Source organism: Rhinopithecus bieti, unplaced genomic scaffold (genome assembly GCF_001698545.2).
Source record: "Rhinopithecus bieti isolate Rb0 unplaced genomic scaffold, ASM169854v2 scaffold_6935, whole genome shotgun sequence".
Taxonomy (NCBI): Eukaryota; Metazoa; Chordata; class Mammalia; order Primates; family Cercopithecidae; genus Rhinopithecus; species Rhinopithecus bieti.
In genome coordinates this window covers 171,838-192,489 of record NW_016805255.1, presented here as the reverse complement: position 1 = coordinate 192,489, position 20,652 = coordinate 171,838, and the positions used below count along the sequence as shown (strand labels likewise).

At 51.8% G+C, this 20,652-nt stretch overlaps 2 protein-coding genes across 3 annotated transcripts in view; both read left to right on the top strand.

Annotated features, from left to right (window-relative positions):
• ANKRD39 (ankyrin repeat domain 39) overlaps positions 1-14,972 on the top strand; it is a 17,593-nt gene extending 2,621 nt beyond the window's left edge. The window contains exons 2-5 of one of the 2 annotated variants that reach the window (XM_017871819.1): positions 3,105-3,208; positions 3,946-4,149; positions 9,659-9,834; positions 14,849-14,972. In XM_017871819.1, the coding sequence (XP_017727308.1) occupies positions 3,105-3,208; positions 3,946-4,149; positions 9,659-9,802 (452 nt within the window). In that variant the 3' untranslated portion in view covers positions 9,803-9,834; positions 14,849-14,972. Of the gene's footprint in view, positions 1-3,104; positions 3,209-3,945; positions 4,150-9,658; positions 9,835-10,757; positions 10,830-14,848 lie in introns of those variants that run through there. The other variant, XM_017871820.1, reaches the window with a different exon arrangement.
• Positions 13,297-19,446, top strand: ANKRD23 (ankyrin repeat domain 23). The gene is made up of 9 exons (XM_017871818.1): positions 13,297-13,395; positions 14,849-14,995; positions 15,159-15,284; positions 16,517-16,642; positions 16,894-16,992; positions 17,080-17,178; positions 17,322-17,420; positions 17,591-17,689; positions 17,772-19,446. The coding sequence occupies exons 1-9, from the start codon at positions 13,369-13,371 to the stop codon at positions 17,865-17,867; spliced, it is 918 nt and encodes a 305-aa protein (XP_017727307.1). The 5' UTR covers positions 13,297-13,368; the 3' UTR covers positions 17,868-19,446.
• The last annotated feature ends 1,206 nt before the right edge of the window (positions 19,447-20,652 follow it).

Here is a 20,652-nt window from a genome sequence, read left to right as displayed (position 1 = left end):
AAAAAAAAACAAACTATCTTAACAAAAGAAAAGGTACATGTTCTTGGTTGGGAAGACTTAACATAGGACTATCACCTCTCCTACAAATAATACTAACTTTAATACATTTTTTTAAAATTTTACTTTTTTTTTTGAGACTGAGTTTTGCTCTTGTCACCCAGGCTGGAGTGCGGTGGCGCAATCTCGGCTCACTGCAACCTCTGCCTCCCAGGTTCAAGTGATTTTCCTCCCTCAGCCCCCTGAATGCCTGGGATTACAGGTGCCTGCCACCACTCCTGGCTAATTTTGTATTTTTAGTAGAAAGGAGGTTTCACCATGTTGGCCAGGCTGGTCTCAAACTCTGACCTCAGGTGATCCGCCCACCTTGGCTTCCCAAAGTGCTGGGATTACAGGCGTGAGCCACCGTGCTCAGCCTTTACAATCTTACATTATTTTGTTTGCTTACTCATTTATCTATTTCCTACACGTGGAAAAGATCCTTATTTATTTTGTTTTGTGGACTTTTTTTATTTTTAATTTTTTTGTAGAGACAAGGTCTCACTATGTTGCTTAGGCTGGTCTCGGATTCCTGGTCTCAAGCCATCCTCCTTCCTCAGCCTCCCAAAATGATTAGATTATAGGCATGAGCCACCACGCCCAGCCTTCTTTGAACTTCTATTAGATATATGTTGGTACATTGTCTTCCTTGTTTCTTTACCACTCTTTAATATTTTTCTGCAACACAACAAAAAAAACCCATAGGCCAATATTCCTAATGAACATAGATAAAAAAATCCTCAATAAAAATAGTATCAGGCCGGGCGCGGTGGCTCAAGCGTGTAATCCCAGCACTTTGGGAGGCCAAGGCGGGCGGATCACGAGGTCAGCAGATTGAGACCATCCTGGCTAACACGATGAAACCCCGTCTCTACTAAAATACAAAAAATTAGCCGGGCGTGGTGGCGGGCGCCTGTAGTCCCAGCTACTCGGGAGGCTGAGGCAGGAGAATGGCGTGAACCCGGGAGGCGGAGCTTGCAGTGAGCTGAGATCCGGCCACTGCACTCCAGCCCGGGCGACAGAGCGAGACTGTCTCAAAAAAAAAAAAAAAAATAGTATCAAACCGAATTTAGTGGCACATTAAAAATATCATTCACTGGCTGGGTGTGGTGGCTCACGCCTGTAATCCTAGCACTTTGGGAGGCTGAGGTGGGTGGATCACGAGGTCAGGTTTGAGACCAGCCTGGCCAAGATGGTGAAACCCCGTCTCAACTAAAAATATAAAAATTATCCGGGCTTGGGCCGGGCACGGTGGCTCACGCCTGTAATCCCAGCACTTTGGGAGGCCAAGATGGGCGGATCACAAGGTCAGGAGATCGAGACCATCCTGACTAACACGGTGAAACCCCGTCTCTACTAAAAATACAAAAAAATTAGCCAGGCCTGGTGGCAGGCACCTGTAGTCCCAGCTACTCGGGAGGCTGAGATAGGAGAATGGTGTGAACCCGGGAGGTGGAGCTTGCAGTGAGCTGAGACTGCGCCACTGCACTCCAGCCTGGGAGACAGAGCGAGACTCCACCTCAAAAAAAAAAAAAAAAATTATCTGGGCTTGGTGGCACGTGCCTATAATCCCAGCCACTCGGGAGGTTGAGGCAGGACAATCACTTGAACCTGGGAGGCGGAGCTTGCAGTGAGCCAAGATTGTGCCACTGCACTCCAGCCTGGCGACAGAGTGAGACTCCGTCTCAAAGAAGAAAAAAAAAGATATATATACACATACGTATATATAAGTCACCATAATATTTTTCTGTTTATCATTCTGTACTGCGTTTTGGGTGAATTCCAAATCACTAATTCTCTTTGACCGGGCCGGCAGTACTCTTTGACCCATCTATTGCTTTGTTTCGATGAGTCTGTTTTTTACTTTATCCGCTTTCCTGTTTCAGATCTGGCTGTTTTGTTTTTCCTAAGTTCTGTTGATTTGTGGATTCTATCCCTTTGTCTCTTGTGAACACCTTCAATGTTGTTGTTTAAAGGCCTTTTTTGGATTGTGCAATAATGTCTCACTTTGGAGGCGTGCGTGTTCCCACTTGCATTTGCTGCTTGTTGTCTGTGGCCACGCCACCCTGAACTCCCCGAATCCCCCTCATCTCACCTGTATTTGCTGATTGTCTCTTAGGGCAGCAGATTGCTTCTTGTTTTGCAACTTTCAGTCTTTGTGCTCACCAGGGAGATTCTCTTCTGTGGGAGATTGTCACACTGCCTCAGCAGCTTCTGGAGGCATCATTACATATATTTATTTTATTTTATTTTGTTGTATTTATTTATTTATTTTTGAAACAGAGTCTCGCTCTATCGCCCAGGCTGGAGCAGTGGCGCAGTCTCGGCTCACTGCAAGCTCCGCCTCCTGGGTTCACGCCATTCTCCGGCCTCAGCCTCCCGAGCAGCTGGGACTACAGGCACCCACCACCAAGCCCGGCTAATTTTTTGTATTTTTAGTAGAGACGGGGTTTCACCGTGTTAGCCAGGATGGTCTCAATCTGCTGACCTCGTGATCCGCCCGCCTTGGCCTCCCAAAGTGCTGGGATTACAGATGTGAGCCACCGCGCCCAGCCTATATTTTTAAAAAGTTGTTTCTGACTGGGCACGGTGGCTCATGCCTGTAATCCCAGCAATTTGGGAGGCTGAGGGAGGTGGATCACTTGAGGTCAGGAGTTCGAGACCAGCCTGACCAACATGGTGAAACCATGTCTGTACTAAAAATACAAAAAAATTAGCCGGGCATGGTGGTGGGTGCCTGTAATCCCAGCCCGACCTGAATTTCACTCTGGATCCAAACATTTTAAACATTACTTCATCCAGCACTTCTGTGTTAGAAGGGGGATGGAGATGTCTGTGTCCACCCAGTTCTACTGTCCTAATGAGACGTGCCCCTATCTGTCTTGTTCACAGCTAAGTCACCAGCATTCAGAACAAACCTCAACACAGAGGAGGTGCTCAGTTGGTATTTGTTGAAGGAATGAATATTCTTCACTTTATAGACAAGAAAACTGAGGTCACGAGGCAAAGCAAGCACTGAAACTCCCAGTCATTCAGCATCATTCAGTCCTTTGGTTGGTTATCTGCAGGAATCTGGTCGGCAGCCCTGAATGGAGACCTGGGCCGAGTGAAGCATTTAATCCAGAAGGCTGAGGACCCGAGTCAGCCCGACTCAGCCGGCTACACTGCACTGGTGAGCTAAGGAGGAGCACAGGGTCAGGAGACAGAAGCGTTAACTCAGGAGACACCTGCTCTATGAGGAGGGGGATTGATGGTTAACTTTTACCTCCTCCCTCCCTTTCTTCTCTTCCAGCAAAATTTCTTTTTAAGCATCATATGAACCTGGATTTTTTAAATTGGTGTGAGAGCTTTACATCAGTGATTTAGGTTTTGTTTTGTTTTGTTTTGAGATGCAGTCTCACTCTTGTCACCCAGGCTGGAGTACAGTGACGTGATCTCAGCTCACTGCAACCTCCGCCTCCCAGGTTCAAGCGATTCTCCTGCCTTAGCCTCCCGGGTAGCTGGGACTACAGGTACGTGCCACCACACCCAGCTAATTTTTGTATTTTTAGTACAGATGGGTTTTCACCATGTTGGCCAGGCTAGTCTCGAACTCCTGACTTCAGGTGATCCACCTGCCTCAGCTTCCCAAAGTGCTGGGATTATAGGTGTGAGCCACTGCACCCAGCCAGTGATTTAGTTTTATTTTCGTAACAATTCTGTGAGATAGGAATGATCATTTTCCCCATTTTTCAGTTGGACAAACTCACGTTAGGCATGCAGAAGCTTGCCCAGGTCACACGACTGCTGGGGGTGGAACCTGAGATGACTTCGGGTCCCTCGCTGCAGGGGGGGCATGCTCTCACCTCTCCACCACCCTTGTCCCCTGCCTGGCTTCTCCCGTCTGACCTCGGTCTCTGTTCCCTGCAGCACTATGCCAGCCGCAATGGGCACTATGCTGTGTGCCAGTTCCTGCTGGAAAACGGAGCTAAGTGTGATGCCCAGACCCACGGGGGTGCCACTGCTCTGCACCGAGCCAGCTACTGCGGGCACACTGAAATCGCGCGGCTCCTGCTGTCACATGGGTCCAACCCCAGGGTGGTGGATGACGACGGCATGACCAGTCTGCATAAGGTGGGCCCGTTCCCCCTTCCAAAAATGTTCTTTCCTTGAAGTTATAACATGTTCATGTAGAAAACATGGGGAAAACAGGAAATCAGAGAAGACAATTAAAATCATTTGTAATCCCCTTGCCCATCTGTCATCACTTTAGGACTAATGGATAATTCTGCAGCCTTTTTTTCTGAGCGTGTAAATTAAAATGTCCCGTGATGCTTCAGTTTTCTTTCCCTTAGAGACATGGCATGCAGCCTTCTCCATGTAGTTTTCTGAAACTTATGCATACTCTTGCCTGTCCCTGTAGTCCACTTGCCATATGTTAGCTGGAGTGATCATTTAAAAACTCTTTCTAGGCCGGGTGCGGTGGCTCAAGCCTGTAATCCCAGCACTTTGGGAGGCCGAGACTGGCGGATCACAAGGTCAGGAGATCGAGACCATCCTGGCTAACACAGTGAAACCCCGTCTCTACTAAAATACAAAAAACTAGCCGGGCGAGGTGGCGGGCTCCTGTAGTCCCAGCTACTCGGGAGGCTGAGGCAGGAGAATGGCGTAAACCCGGGAGGCAGAGCTTGCAGTGAGCTGAGATCCGGCCACTGCACTCCAGTCCGGGCGACAGAGCGAGACTCTGCCTCAAAAAAAAAAAAAAACTCTTTCTAGCTGGAAATACCTACACATGGTGAACAATCTGAAGAGTCAGCAAGGGCATGCCATGAAAGCCAGTTTCCCTCCCACCCAGCTCCTTGTCCCTCAGCCTTCTAGGCCCATCCTTTGAGGCATTCACTTTACTGATTGTTTTTCCTTTTTTGTGAGGAATGGGGTCTCACTGTGTTGCCCAGGCTGGTCTCAGACTCCTGGGCTCAGTTGATCCTCCTGCCTCTGCCTCCCTAAGTGCTGAGATTACAGGTGTGAGCTACCCTGCTCGGCCACTTTACTGAGTTTGCAGGCACCTTTGAGAGGCGGTCTATGCATGTGTGGCATATGTGTATAAATCATATATGTGTAAATCTAGTCCCCGCTTCCCCTTCTTTGATTTTCTCCGGGAGCGACGGTTTAAAGCAGTTCTGATCACGCCACGCCCCCACCTGGAGTCCTTGACGTTTTGCTTTTTCCAGGTCCGTGAGTTACGGTGACGGTTTCCTGGGGTTCGCTCCTGCCCCCTTCTCCAGTTTGTTTTTTTTCCTTTTTTGTCTTTTTTCCCCACCCGTCCAGTTTTCTCCTGAGCTCTTATCCCCTGGCCTGTTACACTCAGAGGCCCTACTCATCATTTTTCTTTTTTCTTCTCTCTTTTTTTTTTTTGAGACAGGATCTCGCTCTGTCACCCAGGTTGGAGGGCAGTGGCATGATTACAGCCCACTGCAGCCCCGACTTCCCGGGCTTGAGAGATCCTCCCACCGCGGCCACCTGAGTAGCTGGGACTATACATGCCTGCACCACCATGACCGGCTCTTTTATTTTATTTTATTTTAGAGACAGGGTCTCACTTTTTCACCCAGGCTGGAGCACACTGGCACGATCACAGCTCACTTGTAGCCTCGACCTCCTGGGCTCAAGCAATGCTCCCACCTCAGCCTCCCAAGTAGCTGGCACTACAGGCACATGCCACCATGCCTGGCTAATTTTTGTAAAAACAGCTTCACCACATTGCCCAGGCTTTTAAAATAATCATTATTAGTAGTAGAGACAGGGTCTGTCACTATCCTCGACTCCTGAGCCCTAGCAGTCCTCCCAAAGTGTTGGGATTACAGGTGTGAGCTACCACATCCAGCCATTTTAATTTTCTGGAACCTACTGCTCTGTCCCCCCAGAGCTATGTATAACAAATTGTCCCCTGTCTGGGTACCTCTGCCCTCACGTTTGTTATCTGACTTGTTTCTGCCCTTTTCTGTGGATCTCGGCTCACATATCACACCCCACGAGAGCCTTTCCTGATCCCTAGACACGGTTAGCTCACTTGGATGTATGCCTAGCTGTACGTACCATGGGCTCAGCTTTTCCTAATTCCTCTACCCTTAGAATTCCCTGTTTGGGGTCTGCGTGTCTCAGTAGAAACAGCTGGGGCTTTGCCCCGTTTAAATTGTTGTAGCTGGACTGGGCGCAAAGCTCACACCTGGAATCCCAGCACTTTGGGAGGCCACGGCAGGCCGACTGCTTGAGTCCAGGAGTTCGACGCCAGCCTGGGCAACGTGGCAAAACCCATCTCTACTAACAATACAAAAATTAGGCCGGGCATGGTAGCTCACACCTGTAATCCCAGCACTTTGGGAGACTGAGGCGGGCAGATCATCTGAGGTCGGGAGTTCAAGACCAGCGTGGCCAACATGGAGAACTCCAGTCTCTACTAAAAATACAAAATTAGGCAGGTGTGGTAGCATGTGCCTGTAATCATAGCTACTCAGGAGGCTGAAGCAGGAGAATCACTTGAACCCGGAAGGCGGAGGTTGCGGTGAGCCGAGACTGCGCCCTTGCACTCCAGCCTGGGCAACAAGAGCGAAACTCTGTCTCAAAAAAACAAAAAAAAGCCAGGTGTGGTGGCACACACCTGTAATTCCAGCTACTTGGGAGACTGAGGCATGAGAATCACTTGAATCCGGGGGGTGGAGGCTCTAGTGAGCTGAGATCGTGCCACTGGGCTCCAGCCTGGGTGACACAGGGATATCCCGTCTCAAAAAAAACCCCAAAAAAACATTGCAGGCTTAGCACTTAGCACAGGTGCCCAGTGAATACATGCTGAGTGAACAGCTGAATATTGGGTTTTTTAAAAAATCCTTTCCGGCCGGGCGCGGTGGCTCAAGCCTGTAATCCCAGCACTTTGGGAGGTCGAGACGGGCGAATCACGAAGTCAGGAGATCGAGACCATCCTGGCTAACACGGTGAAACCCCGTCTCTACTAAAAAATACAAAAAACTAGCCGGGCGAGGTGGCGGGCGCCTGTAGTCCCAGCTACTCGGGAGGCTGAGGCAGGAGAATGGCGTAAACCCGGGAGGCAGAGCTTGCAGTGAGCTGAGATCCAGCCACTGCACTCCAGCCCGGGCGACAGAGCGAGACTCCATCTCAAAAAAAAAAAAAAAAAAAAAAAAATCCTTGCCAATTGGATAGACAGATTGTTTTTAATGATGTTGCTCAGACATTTTACTGCTACAACTCACATGATGGATGTAAACAGCCAGGATCCTGTTGTGGGTATACCTGACTGGTGTTACCGTAGTTAGGTGCATCTCTGTCCCTTTTTCTGTCATGCAGATAATGCAAATGTGAGATATGTGCATTTTTCTTTATTGTGTTTTTTGTTTTGTTTTGTTTTTTTGAGATGGAGTCTTATTCTGTTGCCCAGGCTGGAGTGCAGTGGCACAATCTCAGCTCACTGCAACCTCTGCCTCCCGAGTTCAGGCGATTCTCCTGCCTCAGCCTCTCAAGTAGCTGGGATTACAGGCACACACCACCATGCCGGGTTAATTTTTTGTATATTTAGTAGAGACAGAGTTTTACCGTATCGGCTAGGCTGGTCTCGAACTCCTGACCTCAGGGGATCCACCTGCCTCGGCCTCCCAAAGTTCTGGGATTACAGACATGAGCCATGGCACCCGGCCTGTGTATGTGTCTTTTAAAATGATTTGCAAACATTCGTATTTTTTTTTTTGTAAACATTATTTGGGATGCATCTCACAACTGCTGACAACATCCCACTGCCTGAATTAAGGCAGGGGAATTGAGAGCTTTGTGTCTACTGAGGAGGACCAGCTGAGTAAAGATTTGGATTCAAATTTGGGATGGTGGTTGCCACTAGTGTTAATTTTGATACCTCTCAAAAGCTCCTGGAGTCTACCAATTTGTCTGTTGGGAGGAGTAGGAAATAATAGTGGTTCAGAGAGTTATTAAGAGTTCAGGCAAACCTGATTTAGAATCCCAGGTGGCCACGTTAGCCCTGCGACTTTGGGCAAGCCATTTATTAAGCCTAAATTTCTTACCTGTAAAATGGGAATAATGATGATTCTTGCCTGTGAGGGCTATTGTGAAAGTTAAATAAGATAATCTATGTAAATCAAGTTAACTCTATTATTTTTTGGAGGAGGTAGGTTAGAAACCGACATCCGGATTGGGGTGTCTACCTTAGAAGAAGAGAACACAGGGAACTCAGCCTCAGTCTTTCCTTGCCTGTCTCAGAGTTTCCTGTCCAGGAACTTTGGCTCATGCCTATAATCCCAGCACTTTGGGAGGCTGAGATGGGAGGACAACTTGAGTCCAGGAGCTCGAGACCAGCCTGGGCAACATGGCAAGACCCTGTCTCTATTTATTTTTATCTTTATCTTTTGAGATTGAGTCTTTGTCGCCCAGGCTGGAGTGCAGTGGCATGATCTTGGCTCACTGCAACCTCTGCCTCCCAGGTTCAAGCGATTCTCATGCCTCAGCCTCCCAAGTAGCTGGGATTACAAGCACATGCCACCACGCCTGGCTAATTTCTGTATTTTTAGTAGAGATGAGGTTTCACCATGTTGGCCAGGCTAGTCTCAAACTCCTGACCCCAAGTGATCTGCCCACCTCAGCCTCCCAAAGTGGGATTACAGGCATGAGCCACTGTACCCGCCCTGTCTCTGTTTTTAAAAATTCAAAATAAATAATTTTTTTAAAAAAGTTCAGCTAAGTGTAGTGGTGCACGCCTGTAATCTCATGTAATCTCAGCTGCTTGGGAGGCTGGGGCAGGAGGATCGTTTGAGCTCAGGAGTTGCAGACTATTATGAGCTATAATGGCACTACTGAACTCCAGCCTGGCCAACAGAGTGAGACCCTGTCTCTAAAACGCAAAGTAAAAATTAAAAAACACAAGAAAATAAATAAATAAAAGTTCCTAAAGGTTGGGGGCCATGTCTGGTGCCTCCCGTGCCCACAGTGCACAGCACCCTGTAGGTGATGTGTGCAGGCTTGTGAGCGATGCCTGGAGATACAAGGTGCTGTGTTTGTTTTTAATGTGTAGGTCTGGCCAAAGACAGTTCGCAAAGGGCACAAGAAAGAAAAACTCAGGCTAACTGTGAGAATGGCACTGGGATACTCCACAAATCAGTATAAAGTCATTGGGATTTGGTAGGAATTAGAAGAAATCTACTCAAACAGCCGTATCTCTATTTCCATGAGGCCTTTTTTTTTTTTTTTTTTGAGTTGGAGTCTCGCTCTGTTGGCCAGGCTGGAGTGTAATGGCGTGATCTCGGCTCACTGCAAACTCCGCCTCCCGGGTTCAAGCGATTCTCTTGCCTCAGTCTCCTGAGCAGCTGGGATTACAGGCACGTGCCACCACACTCAGCTGATTTTTGTATTTTTAGTAAAGATGGGGTGTCACCATGTCAGGCTGGTCTTGAACTCCTGACCTAGTGATCCGCCTACCTCGGCCTCCCAAAGTGCTGGGATTACAGGCGTGAGCCACCACGCCCCAAGAGGCCTCTTTTTTAGAAGGAAGAAGCCCCTGAAAGTGGAACAAGAAAGAGCAGAGCCCAGTGCGGGGTGTGCCCTTTGATTCCAGCCTCTCTCTCCGCAGGCTGCTGAGAGGGGTCACGGGGACATCTGCTCCCTCCTCCTGCAACACAGCCCAGCCCTGAAGGCCGTCCGGGACCGAAAGGCACGGCTAGCATGTGACCTGCTGCCCTGCAACAGTGACCTGCGGGACCTGTTATCCAGCTGAGCCGCCACCCTGTCTCCAGCTGCCTTTAAAGGGTACACAGACCAGTTCTCCATGCCCCTGCCTTGGTCAGCATCCATGCTGCTGCACAGGGAAATGAGGCCAGATGACCCAGGAAGAGCCCCAGTCTGGTCACTGTGGAAGCGAGGGAGTAGATCTGGTGTGGCTAAAAGTGTTTAAGCCTGGGCAGATGATCACATTCTAAGTTAGTTCATATGAGACATCTATTCATTTGGAAAAAAATAAAGTTATATCCTTACCTCATCCCACACACAAAGATAAATTGCAAGATTAAATATCTAAATATAAAAACACAAAACTATGTAAGCATTAGAAGAAAATAGGGACTATGTGAGAAGCTGCTTTCTAGCTGAATGCCCTTGGGAAAAGTCACTTTAGCTGTCTGCCCCTCTGTTTCCTCCTCTGTACAGGGAGTGGTGATCATAGGGCCTGCCTCAGAGTCACTGTGGGGCGAGGTGAGTGCGCACTGGGAGAGCCCTCGAGAGAGGGCCTGGCACGTGACAGGCAGCCTGAGGGGGCCCGCTTCCCCAGCACCTCATCAGCACTTCGCTCATATACCATGATTCCATTCATTGCAACAGTCCACTAGGAGAAAAGTGCTGTTTCGTTTTTCATTGCTGGCTACTAGTGAGGTTGAGCGCCTGTGTCTGCTGTGAGCCGCCCGCCCATGCCAGTTTCGGAAATGCTGCTTAGCCACAGGAGTGTTTCTAGTCTAGACCCTGATCCTTTGCTCTGTAGATGCACATTTAATTTTCCCCTTTTTGTCTTTTATGCTCTCTTTGTTTCTTGATGTCCGTTCATGGGAATTGGTGCAGTCACTGTAGATGGCAGTTTGACAGTATCTATTTAAACTTAAATGAGCAGAGCCAATAATTTGATTTCTCTGTAGCTACGTAGAGAGATGTTCTTCCATAGTTACAAAGATGTTTATTTACAGGAGCATTTACAAATATGTGCATTGAAGCATGGAGTGCAACGTTAAAAAAGAGAGAACCGCCGGGCGCGGTGGCTCACACCTGTAATCCCAGCACTTTGGGAGGCCCAGGTGGGTGGATCACAAGGTCAGGAGATCGAGACCATCCTGGCTAACACGGTGAAACCCCGTCTCTACTAAAATACAAAAAACTAGCCGGGCGAGGTGGCGGCACCTGTGGTCCCAGCTACTCGGGAGGCTGAGGCAGGAGAATGGCAGGAACCCGGGAGGCGGAGCTTGCAGTGAGCCGAGATTGCGCCACTGCACTCCAGCCTGGGCGACACAGTGAGACATTGTCTCAAAAAAAAAAAAAAGAAAAGGGAGAGAACCGACTCCTCCCTGATAGGGAGTGTGGAGTTCTGCAGATCCAAAGTCTCTGCCGTGCAGCAGCACACAGTGCTGATAGGAGAGTGCTGCTCATGTCCACAGTTCTTCACACAGAACATGTCTGTAGAATGTGATTGCCTCTCAGCCTTTTGGCTAAGATCAGGTATAAATGTATGGATCTATAAGTGGATGTAGGCCAGGAGCGATGGCTCACACCTGTAAGCCCAGCACTTTGGGAGGCCGAGGCAGGAGGATCACCTAAGGTCAGGAGTTCCAGACCATCCTGGTTAACACAGTAAAACCCTGTCTTTACTAAAAATACAAAAAGTAGCTGGATGTGGTGGTAGGTCCCTGTAATCCCAACTACTCTGGAGGCTGAGGCAGGAGAATCGCTTGAACCCAGGAAGTGGAGGTTGCAGTGAGCTGAGATTGCACCATTGCACTCCAGCCTGGGCAACAGAGTGAGACCCTATCTCAAAAGAAAAATGTGGATGTACATCCACAAAATGCACAGAGCGGAAACAGGAGGGTGGCTGTTACAGTGCCAACCGTGGTTTCTCCTGGGCCATGTGGCAAGAGAGGGCGTCAAGGAGGTCCTGAGCCTTCCATTTATGTTTGAACTTTTTATAAGGAATCTTTTTCCTTTCTTGTTCAACACACTGTTTCTGGCTTTATTTTTTCTTTTAAGGCAGAGTTAATACCAGTCATACGAGACAACCAACAGGTTTTCTATTGAGAATTTCCCTGAAGCTTGTGGGTGTAAAACAACGCTCCTCCAGTGCCACGGGCTGAGGGGCGTTTGTGAGTTGGAGTGGACAGTGGTGGCCAGTCTTACTTTTTCTTGTTTTTTTGCACTCATTTTACTTTTTTCTGAGACCAAGTCTCACTCTGTCATCCAGGCTGGAGTGCAGTGGTGTGATTTTGGCTCACCACAGCCTCCACCTTCTGGGATCAAGTGATTCTTGGGCCTCAGCCTCCCAAGTAGCTGGGACTACAGGCATCCAGCTAATTTTTATATTTTTAGTAGAGACGGGGTTTCACCATGTTGGCCAGGATGGTCTTGATCTCTTGACCTCGTGATCCGCCCACCTTGGCCTCCCAAAGTGCTGGGATTACAGGCGTGAGCCACTGCGCCAGGTCAAGAACTGAGTTTTCTAAGAAAGCTCTGCCTTTCCCTGAATTCTCTGAAAATGTGGAAGTCCTTCCCAGAGGCCAGTTCTTTAGGAGCTGGGCAGCCATTTGGGGCCTGTGGCCGTCCTTGGCCACAGTTCTCCCTCCTTGTGCCCTGGTCATCTCTGCTCAGGTTGCTCTGATTCTGGGGTCTTATTTACTGGCTGATTTCCTTGCAAAGGCCCAGGCGGAGTTCAAGGTCCAGCTGGGTGAAGGGCATGCCTGGCTTCCTGAGAATTAGAAATGGTGACTGGTGACTTGAGGCACATTGCTCTGCGGCTGGATTTCATGGTTACTATTCCATCCCAGGACTTGGCGCGGCTCCCTCTCCCCTTTCCTGTGGCTGGAAGGGCACGCTCCGTCCCTGGAGAGCATCTGGTAGGGGCCTGTGGAGGGGCGTGGAGGACTTCCAGAGGCCGGAGGACAGGCGCCAGGCTTGAATCCAAGGCTGGGGCAGCTGCCATGTGCTCTCAGAGTGCTGGGGGAGGAGCAGGGGAGCCCGAGGGCAAGAAACCCACAGCACAGGGAAGGGCAGCCTTGAAACTGCAAGTTGGGAGATCACGGTTTCCTGGCGTGACCACCATGAGGGCTGAGGCTGTAGGCTGGCCGCTCCTGCCCCTCCTGACCACCCCTTCAGGTTTCCAGTCTCCTTGCTCAGCCACCCAGGCTGGGCTTTCAGGTTCGCAGGCAGCCAGCCCTACAACATGGAGGCCAGGCTGGGCTTGCTTCAGGAGTGGCATCTAAACTTAGGAGAGGGGAACACATTTCACCCCAATCTGCACTAGAGGCGTGTTGGTTAAATATCCCCGAGTAGGTGTGGGGCATGGCAGGGGTGCAGGAGTGGGTGTCCGAGGATGTAGCCAGCTCATCTGCAAACAGCTCCTTTTCCTTTCCCCAGTGGGCTGCATTCCCAGACTGGTATTTTGGTTGGTGTGACAGAGGCCCAGAGTCATCTGGCCCAGGTGCAAGCCCCTGGGCCAGTCCTTCTCAGTCCACCCCTGCCCACCCCCAGGCACTCCTATAAAGGGCTGAGCAGTTCAGCTCTTCTCACTGGGGGGTGTAAGGAACAGGGGGGACCATGGACTTCATCAACATTCAGCAGTTGGTAAGGATGTGGGATGGAGGTGGGAGGTACCCTGGGACCGGCTGGACAGGAGGAGGCTGGCTAGAGGAGGGCTGGCAGCTTCTTTCTGTGGTTTGAGGGTCAAGTCTTAGGTGCAAGGAAGCCTGCATTTCTTTTATAACAATCGGTATTTTTTGAAATGGAGTCTTGCTAGGTTGCCCAGGCTGGCCTTGAAGTCCCAGGCTCAAGCAGTCCTCCCACCTGGGCCTCCCGAGTAGCTGGGACTCCAAACGTGTACCACCACAGCCGGCGGGGCGTGCAGTTCTTTCTGGTGTGTCTGCTCGGTTCTCATGTGAGGTGCCGAGGGGGATAGGGAAGAAGAGAGGGATGTCAAATGGGAAAGAAGACATGAAAATCCTTGAGTTCAGTGAGTTTTGCCCTGGATGGTGATGGCGAAAGAGGAACAGGAAATGGCAGGTTACTTTGGAAGATGCGAGTGTAGCTGTGGTGGTCGCCGTGGTGGTCGTAGTTCAGCTGAAGCACCTGATATTGTTGCTCTGGAAATGGCCAGAGGGCCTGGCTGCCTTGGGGATGGGGAAGGTGCTCTTGTGCTCCCTGGGCAGTGAGAGACACTGATGCTTAGGGACGTCGGTTTGGGTGAGGAGGGGCCTGGAGGGTGTGAGGCCCAGCAAGCCCCTCTGTGGGCTGGAGGCCTGGTGCAGCCTCTGCTAGGAGGCAAATGGCAGGGAAGTGTTAGGTTGCTCGAGTTCTTTAGAAGGAATATGGTTCTACCTGGCTGGAAAGCCCTAGGATCTGTTACCCTATCATTCCAGCCTGTTCTTTCCCCACAACATGCTGATTCCTCCCGAGCTCCTGAGGTGGGGCGCGGTGTGAGGAAGCATGGATGTTTGCTACAGGCTTTGCCCCAGGCACAGGCCCCAATAACTCACAACCTTCACAGCTCATTAGGCAAGTGCCTAAAAGTGTTTGAGCTTAAATGTAGCTTCAAAAGGAGCCGAGAACTGAACCCAGGCATTTAGAATTTTACCCAGCGGGGGCTTCTCCTCTGTCCCTCTGAGCTTGGAGTCAGGTGGCAGTCAGTATGATCTGGTAGGAATCTTAAGGACAACAACATGGGGGATGCTAAGGTGTCATCTGCCCTGAGGCTACCTGGGCACACGCCCAGCAGTATAAATAGATTGTGGCCTCATGTCCCCCAGCTGTGTTCCTGCTGACAGGAGCAGGGTAGGCGGGGATCTGCTGACACCCTGGGTGTCAGCCAATGCCGATGCCACGGCTGCCGAGCAAGCAGCACCCACGGGTTGAGGGAACTGGCCGGCACTCTGGACCGCTGGGGCTTTGAGTCCGACTCCCATCCCGGGCAGCAGCCTTGTGACATTTGCCCTTAGCAGACAGCTCCCTAGTACTCCACAGCTCTGCTTTCTAAGGGCTCCTCCAATTTTCCCAACTCGGTACTCATATCCTGTTCCTACAGGTAAGTGGAGAAAGAGTTGAAGGGAAGGCGTTGGCATTTGGACATGGACTTCCTGACCCTGGAGCCTGGCCTACTGACTGGAGGAGGGGCCCCCAAGAGGCTGTGGCCCGGGAGAAGCTGAAACTGGAAGAAGAGAAGAAGAAGAAAGTGAGAGAGGGGCGGGGCGGGGGCTAATCCCTGAGGCTGGCTGAGCAGTGAGGCCTGGAGGGACTCTGGTGGGGCAGCCTGAGCAGCTGGTGTCTCCTGTCGGCAGGGCAGAGAGATCTTGACCAGCGGCTGGTGACTGACATGGTCTTGTCTTCTGCCCCAGCTTGAAAGATTTAACAGTTCCAGAGTTAATCTGGATAACCTGGTTGACTTGGAAAACTTGGTTCAAAGACGGAAAAAGCGACTGAGACACAGAGTCCCCCCCAGGAAACCCGAGCCCCTGGTTAAGGTGAGTGGGAGGTCGGGGCTAGGGCATGCCAACACCAGGGCTCTAGTTCCAGAGGAAGGGCTTGGGGAGGAGTGGGCACTGCAGGCCAGGACCACACAGCCGGCACCTGGGGAGCCCATGAAATCCATTCCAGAGCCCCCGGGGATGTGTCCGCCAGGGCTGCCGTAACAAAGTCCCACAGCCTGGACAGCCTCAACAGCAGGCGTGTGTCACCTCGCAGTCCTGGGGGCTGGAAGGCTGAGAGGAAGGTGTTGGCGAGGCTGGTTCCCTCTGAGGGCAGTGAGGGAGAATCCCTTCATGCCTCTCCAGCTTCTGGTGGATGCTGGCGATCTTTAGTGTTCCTAGATTCTTGCCTTCACGTTCGCTGGATGTTCTGCCCGTGTGCATGCCTGTGTCCACGTGTTCCCCCACCCCTTTTTTGTTGTTGTTGAGATGGAGTCTCGCTCTGTCGCCCAGGCTGGAGTGCAGTGGTGCGATCTCGGCTCCCTGCAAGCTCCGCCTCCCGGGTTCACGCCATTCTCCTGCCTCAGCCTCCCAAGTAGCTGGGACTACAGATGCCCGCCACCACGCCCAGCTAATTTTTTGTATTTTTAGTAGAGACGGGGTTTCACCGTGTTAGCCAGGATGGTCTCGATCTCCTGACCTCGTGATCAGTAGGTGATTAGCTGGGCATGGTGGCGGGCACCTGTAGTCCCAGCTACTTGGGAGGCTGAGGCAGGAGAATGGTGTGAACCTGGGAGGTGGAGCTTGCAATGAGCCGAGATTGCGCCACCGCGCTCCAGCCTTGGCCTCCCAAAGTGCTGGGATTACAGGCGTGAGCCACTGCACGCGGCCCACATGTCCCCTTTCATGACACCAGTCACACTGGATTACAGCCCACCTTAACACAAGTCGTACCAGTGAGGGACCCACCGTACTCCGGCGTGACCTCATCTTGAACTAATTCCATCCTCAGTGACTCTGTTTCCAAATAAGGTCACATTCTGAGGTACCTGGGGTTAGGACTTCGCATGAATCTTGGGGAGATACAAGTCAATCCATAACACACACACCCACACACACAGTCTATTCAGTCTACTGGGGTGGCATTAGAATAAGAAACAGCATTAGTACAAGCCAGCAGTGTTCCTCGGTCGGCTGCGTGGGGCCCGTGGGCCAGGCTGGTGGAGCTGTGATGTCTTGGGCACCTGCGGCCTTCGGGAGTGATTTGGTCTTGTCTTCAATTGACCCAGCCGCAGCCCCAGGCCCAGGTGGAGCCTGTGGACCTGGAGATGTTCCTGAAGGCAGCTGCTGAGAACCAGGAGTCCCTGATTGACAAGTACCTGACAGACGGAGGGGACCCCAGTGCCCATGACAAGGTAGCACAGGTGGGGTGAGTCGGCTGGCAGCAGCTGCAGCTGCAGGAGCACTGCCTTCAGTGTGTTCAAGTCCTGGCCTAGGAGGCTGCAGGGACTTTCATTTTCATGGGCATGAATCCAGTGATGCCTCCAGAGGGAGGGGAGGAAGCGGCAATAATTCCATTCAGGGGCCTGGCCCTGGGAGGGGGACCGCGTGGGGTCTCCAGGGTTAGCTGCGCTCCCTCTGCCTAATCTCCCGTCTCTGCCCCCAGCTCCACCGCACCGCCTTGCACTGGGCCTGTCTGAAGGGTCACAGCCAGCTGGTGAACAAGCTGCTGGCGGCAGGTGCCACCGTGGACGCACGGGACTTGGTGAGGATGGGGAAAGGCCCAGCCTCTGGTCGACGCCCAGTTTCGCATCCCAGCAGCTCTGAGTGCTTGGGTGCTTTTGTTTTGCAGCTGGACAGGACACCTGTGTTCTGGGCCTGCCGCGGAGGACATCTGAACATCCTCAAACAGTTGCTTAACCAGGGAGCCCGGGTCAATGCCCGGGACAAGGTGAGGGGCAGGGTGCTTTGGGGGCCTGTCCGGAACAGGGGAGCAGACGCTGTTCCTGGAGAAGAGAGCATGTGTAGTCCCATGGGTTGGGGCGGGCTCGGCTTAGCAATCCAGACCCAGCACTGACCCCCACTTGCTTTCAGATTGGGAGCACCCCCCTGCATGTGGCAGTGCGCACCCGGCACCCCGACTGCCTGGAGCACCTCATCGAGTGTGGCGCCCACCTGAACGCACAAGATAAGGTAAGGCAGGCCTCTGGTCTTTTCCCGCTTGGGAGCTCCAGAGGGGCAGGGACTGAGGAGCGCCAGCCGGGACCAGAGGTGCTATGTGCTCGGTGACAGCAGCCCTGACCTTCCTGCATGAGGAGGGCAGCATGCAGGGGCAGGAGCTTGACTGCCTGCGTTCTCAGCAGGAGGGGGACACGGCTCTGCACGAGGCCGTGCGGCACGGCAGCTACAAAGCCATGAAGCTGCTGCTGCTCTACGGGGCCGAGCTGGGCGTGCGGAACGCGGTGAGTGTGGGCGCAGCCCTGGCTCCTGTCCTGAGGGTGGGTGGAGCGCCTGCAAGGGACTGACCCACACCGTTGTTCCCAGGCCTCTGTGACCCCGGTGCAACTGGCTCGAGACTGGCAGCGCGGCATCCGGGAGGCCCTGCAGGCTCACGTGGCGCATCCCCGCACCCGATGCTGACCGCAGCCTCCCGGCCTTGCGCACTGCCACCATTCCCTCCAGTGCCCGGCCCCTGCGTCTGTGCCTCTGTGGTTCCTGCCCTCAGCCCAGGTTCCTGCAGAACTGAGGAGTGGCACCGGGCCCAGCAGGCAGAGAGAGGGGCCTCCCTGACTTCCACTGTCAGGGGAGCCGCGTTCCCTCCCAGGGCTGGAGCAGAGGACCACGGGGGAGCTTTCGGAAAGCGCGGGTCCAGACGAGGGCCAGGAAGGGGAGGAGAGTGAGGGCCAAGAAGGGAGCCCGAAGGGAGCAGTCCCAGGCTGGAGCCACCCAGGGCTGGGTCTGGGAATCCTCAGTGTCCACTTGTCCCAGGTTAGGGGCTTGCCTTGCTCTCCCCAGGGCCAGTCTCTGCGGGTGGGGACTCAGCCTGGGGCCGGCAGATGCCATCCAGGATGTACAAGGGGCAGCCAAGGCAGGCCGTGCAGGGGCCGGGCCTGTCTGCAGCTGGTGGATGCCCATGGGCAAGGCTTTCTCCGGGGATCCCATTCCTGTCAGTAGCAACCCTGGCAGTGTCTGGGGCAGCTCTAGACACCTTTGGTCGTAGGGACTCTGGAGGTGGGTTCCGGCCATCTGAGGTCTCAACAGGTTTGAGGCCCCACAGCAACAGAAGTCCAGGACCCACTAGGTTGCCTCAGAAGTCCTAAGACTGATGAGCTGGAGCACGTATTTGAGAAGCCTTGCACCCACTGTGCACTGGCCCTGCTCAGGCCGGCCTGGCACACTGTCGCCTGCTGGCGGCTCTCATGGGGAAGTGCCTGGGCACTGGGGATTGCTTGTGGCCCACTCAACTCTTGGGGCGGTGGCCCGTAACCCGTTTGCCTGAGGCTCTTATGTCCCTGGTACTGGAGTTTGAGCTCTTGCCTGGAACCCTGCAGCTGCACCCACCCTGCTTGATCTTACCTGAGAGGCCAGGACACTGAGGGGCTCTGAACCCAGCCCACAGGGAAGCAGGGGAAGGTGAGGCCCTCCCCCCACCGGCCCTTCCCATCCCTTCCCTGCTCTCTGGTGGTCTAAGGACCCAAGCTCCCTAGACTTCTTCCTTTTCCACTGTCTGTACGTTTCAAATTACACGGGTGTAGACCTGTACTGCTGGCGGGGCTGGGCCCCTGAATGCCAGAAAGTGAACCTTAACAAGCTCTGCCCTAAACTGAGAACCATATGCTGAGGGAAGGGCTGAAAGGTGAAGGCTCAGCCTCCCTCACATGGGTCCCGGGTTACATTAGGTACCAGGCTGACAGGCATTTGGCCATGCTTTTTTTTTAGTCTGCCTTTGGTGGCCTTCTCAGGCCCAGAACAAGGCTGTTGTTACTAAGTGGAAAAGCTGACCAGTGCTCCACACTCGGGGCACACACCTTTCCATGAGCAGCTTCTGCCCTGTGGCAACAGAGCCAGCGTGCACCAGACGCTGGTGCCATGGCGAAGCAGGCGTTCAAGACCATGGAGAAGACAAATCCTCATCTAGAAATGAGGACACCTCAGTGACAAACACACCTTTTTATACCGACCAGTATCTTCTGTTCATTAAAACGGGCTATCCATTACAGCCTAGCTGTCTTTCCTGGGCCGAGAGGAGCCCATGCTTCAATCACCAGGACCGTCTGCTAGGGCCCAGGTCTGTTAGCCATGCCGGCCAGCAGCAAGACAGGCCGAGTGCAGAGTGGGTAGGATGCGTGGTCCTAGCACTAGGCTCTTGTGCTTAAGGCATCTCTGCTTGCTGACGACAAGGTCAGAGAGCAGTGGTTCTCCACCTCAGCTGCTTGTCAGAATCACCAGGAAGGTTTAAAAAGTCCTGATGTCCACACCCTAAGTCAGAAGCCCTAAGGGGAGGATCCGGGTATTCTCATGCAGAGGCCATGCTTGTCTATGTGGAAAATCCTACCAATCTATAGAAAGCAGACACCTAGGGAGTCCAGCAAATCTCGGGTGCAAGATAAACACACAAAAACCTGTTTCTACCTCCTGGAAATGAACATATAGACACAAAAGTTAAAAATATGTACTGTTAACAATTGCTTAAAAAGTGAAATACTTAGGTTTAAATCTAACAAAATATGCAAGGACTTGTATGCTGAAAATTACAAAACATGATGAAATCAAAGATTTAAATAGACATGCCATGTTCACAGATTGTTAGACACAATATAGTAAAGATATCAATTCTCAAATTAACATACAGGTTGAATGCAGTTCCTATCAGAATCCTCAAAGATGTTTTGTAGATGTAGACAAGGTTATTCTAAAATCCATATAAAATTTATAGCAAAATATTTTGAAAAAGAATAAAGTGAGAAGAGGAATCAGTCCACCTGATTTTAAGATCTACTATATAGTTATGTGAACCAAGAGTGCAATGCTGGCAGAGGGACAGACACACAGATTGACAGAGCCAAGAACATCATGGGAACAGGACCACACAAATATGCCCAGCTGACTTTAAGGTGCAAAAGTAATTCAATGGAGGCAGGACAACCTTTCAACGGTGCTGGAGCAGCTGGACAGCTATAGGCTAAAACAAGAACTTTAGCCTAAGTCTTACACATTATACAAAAACTAACGTGGCTCACATACATACATAAATGTAAAACTATAAAACTTTCAGGAAAAAACAGACAACCTTTGGGATCTAAGACTAGGTAGAGTTCTTAAATGCGACACTAAAAGCAACAGTCCATAAAGGAAAAATCAGTAAAGTGGACTTCATCAAAACTGAAAACTTTTGCTCTGTATAAAACCCCAAGAGGGTGAAAAG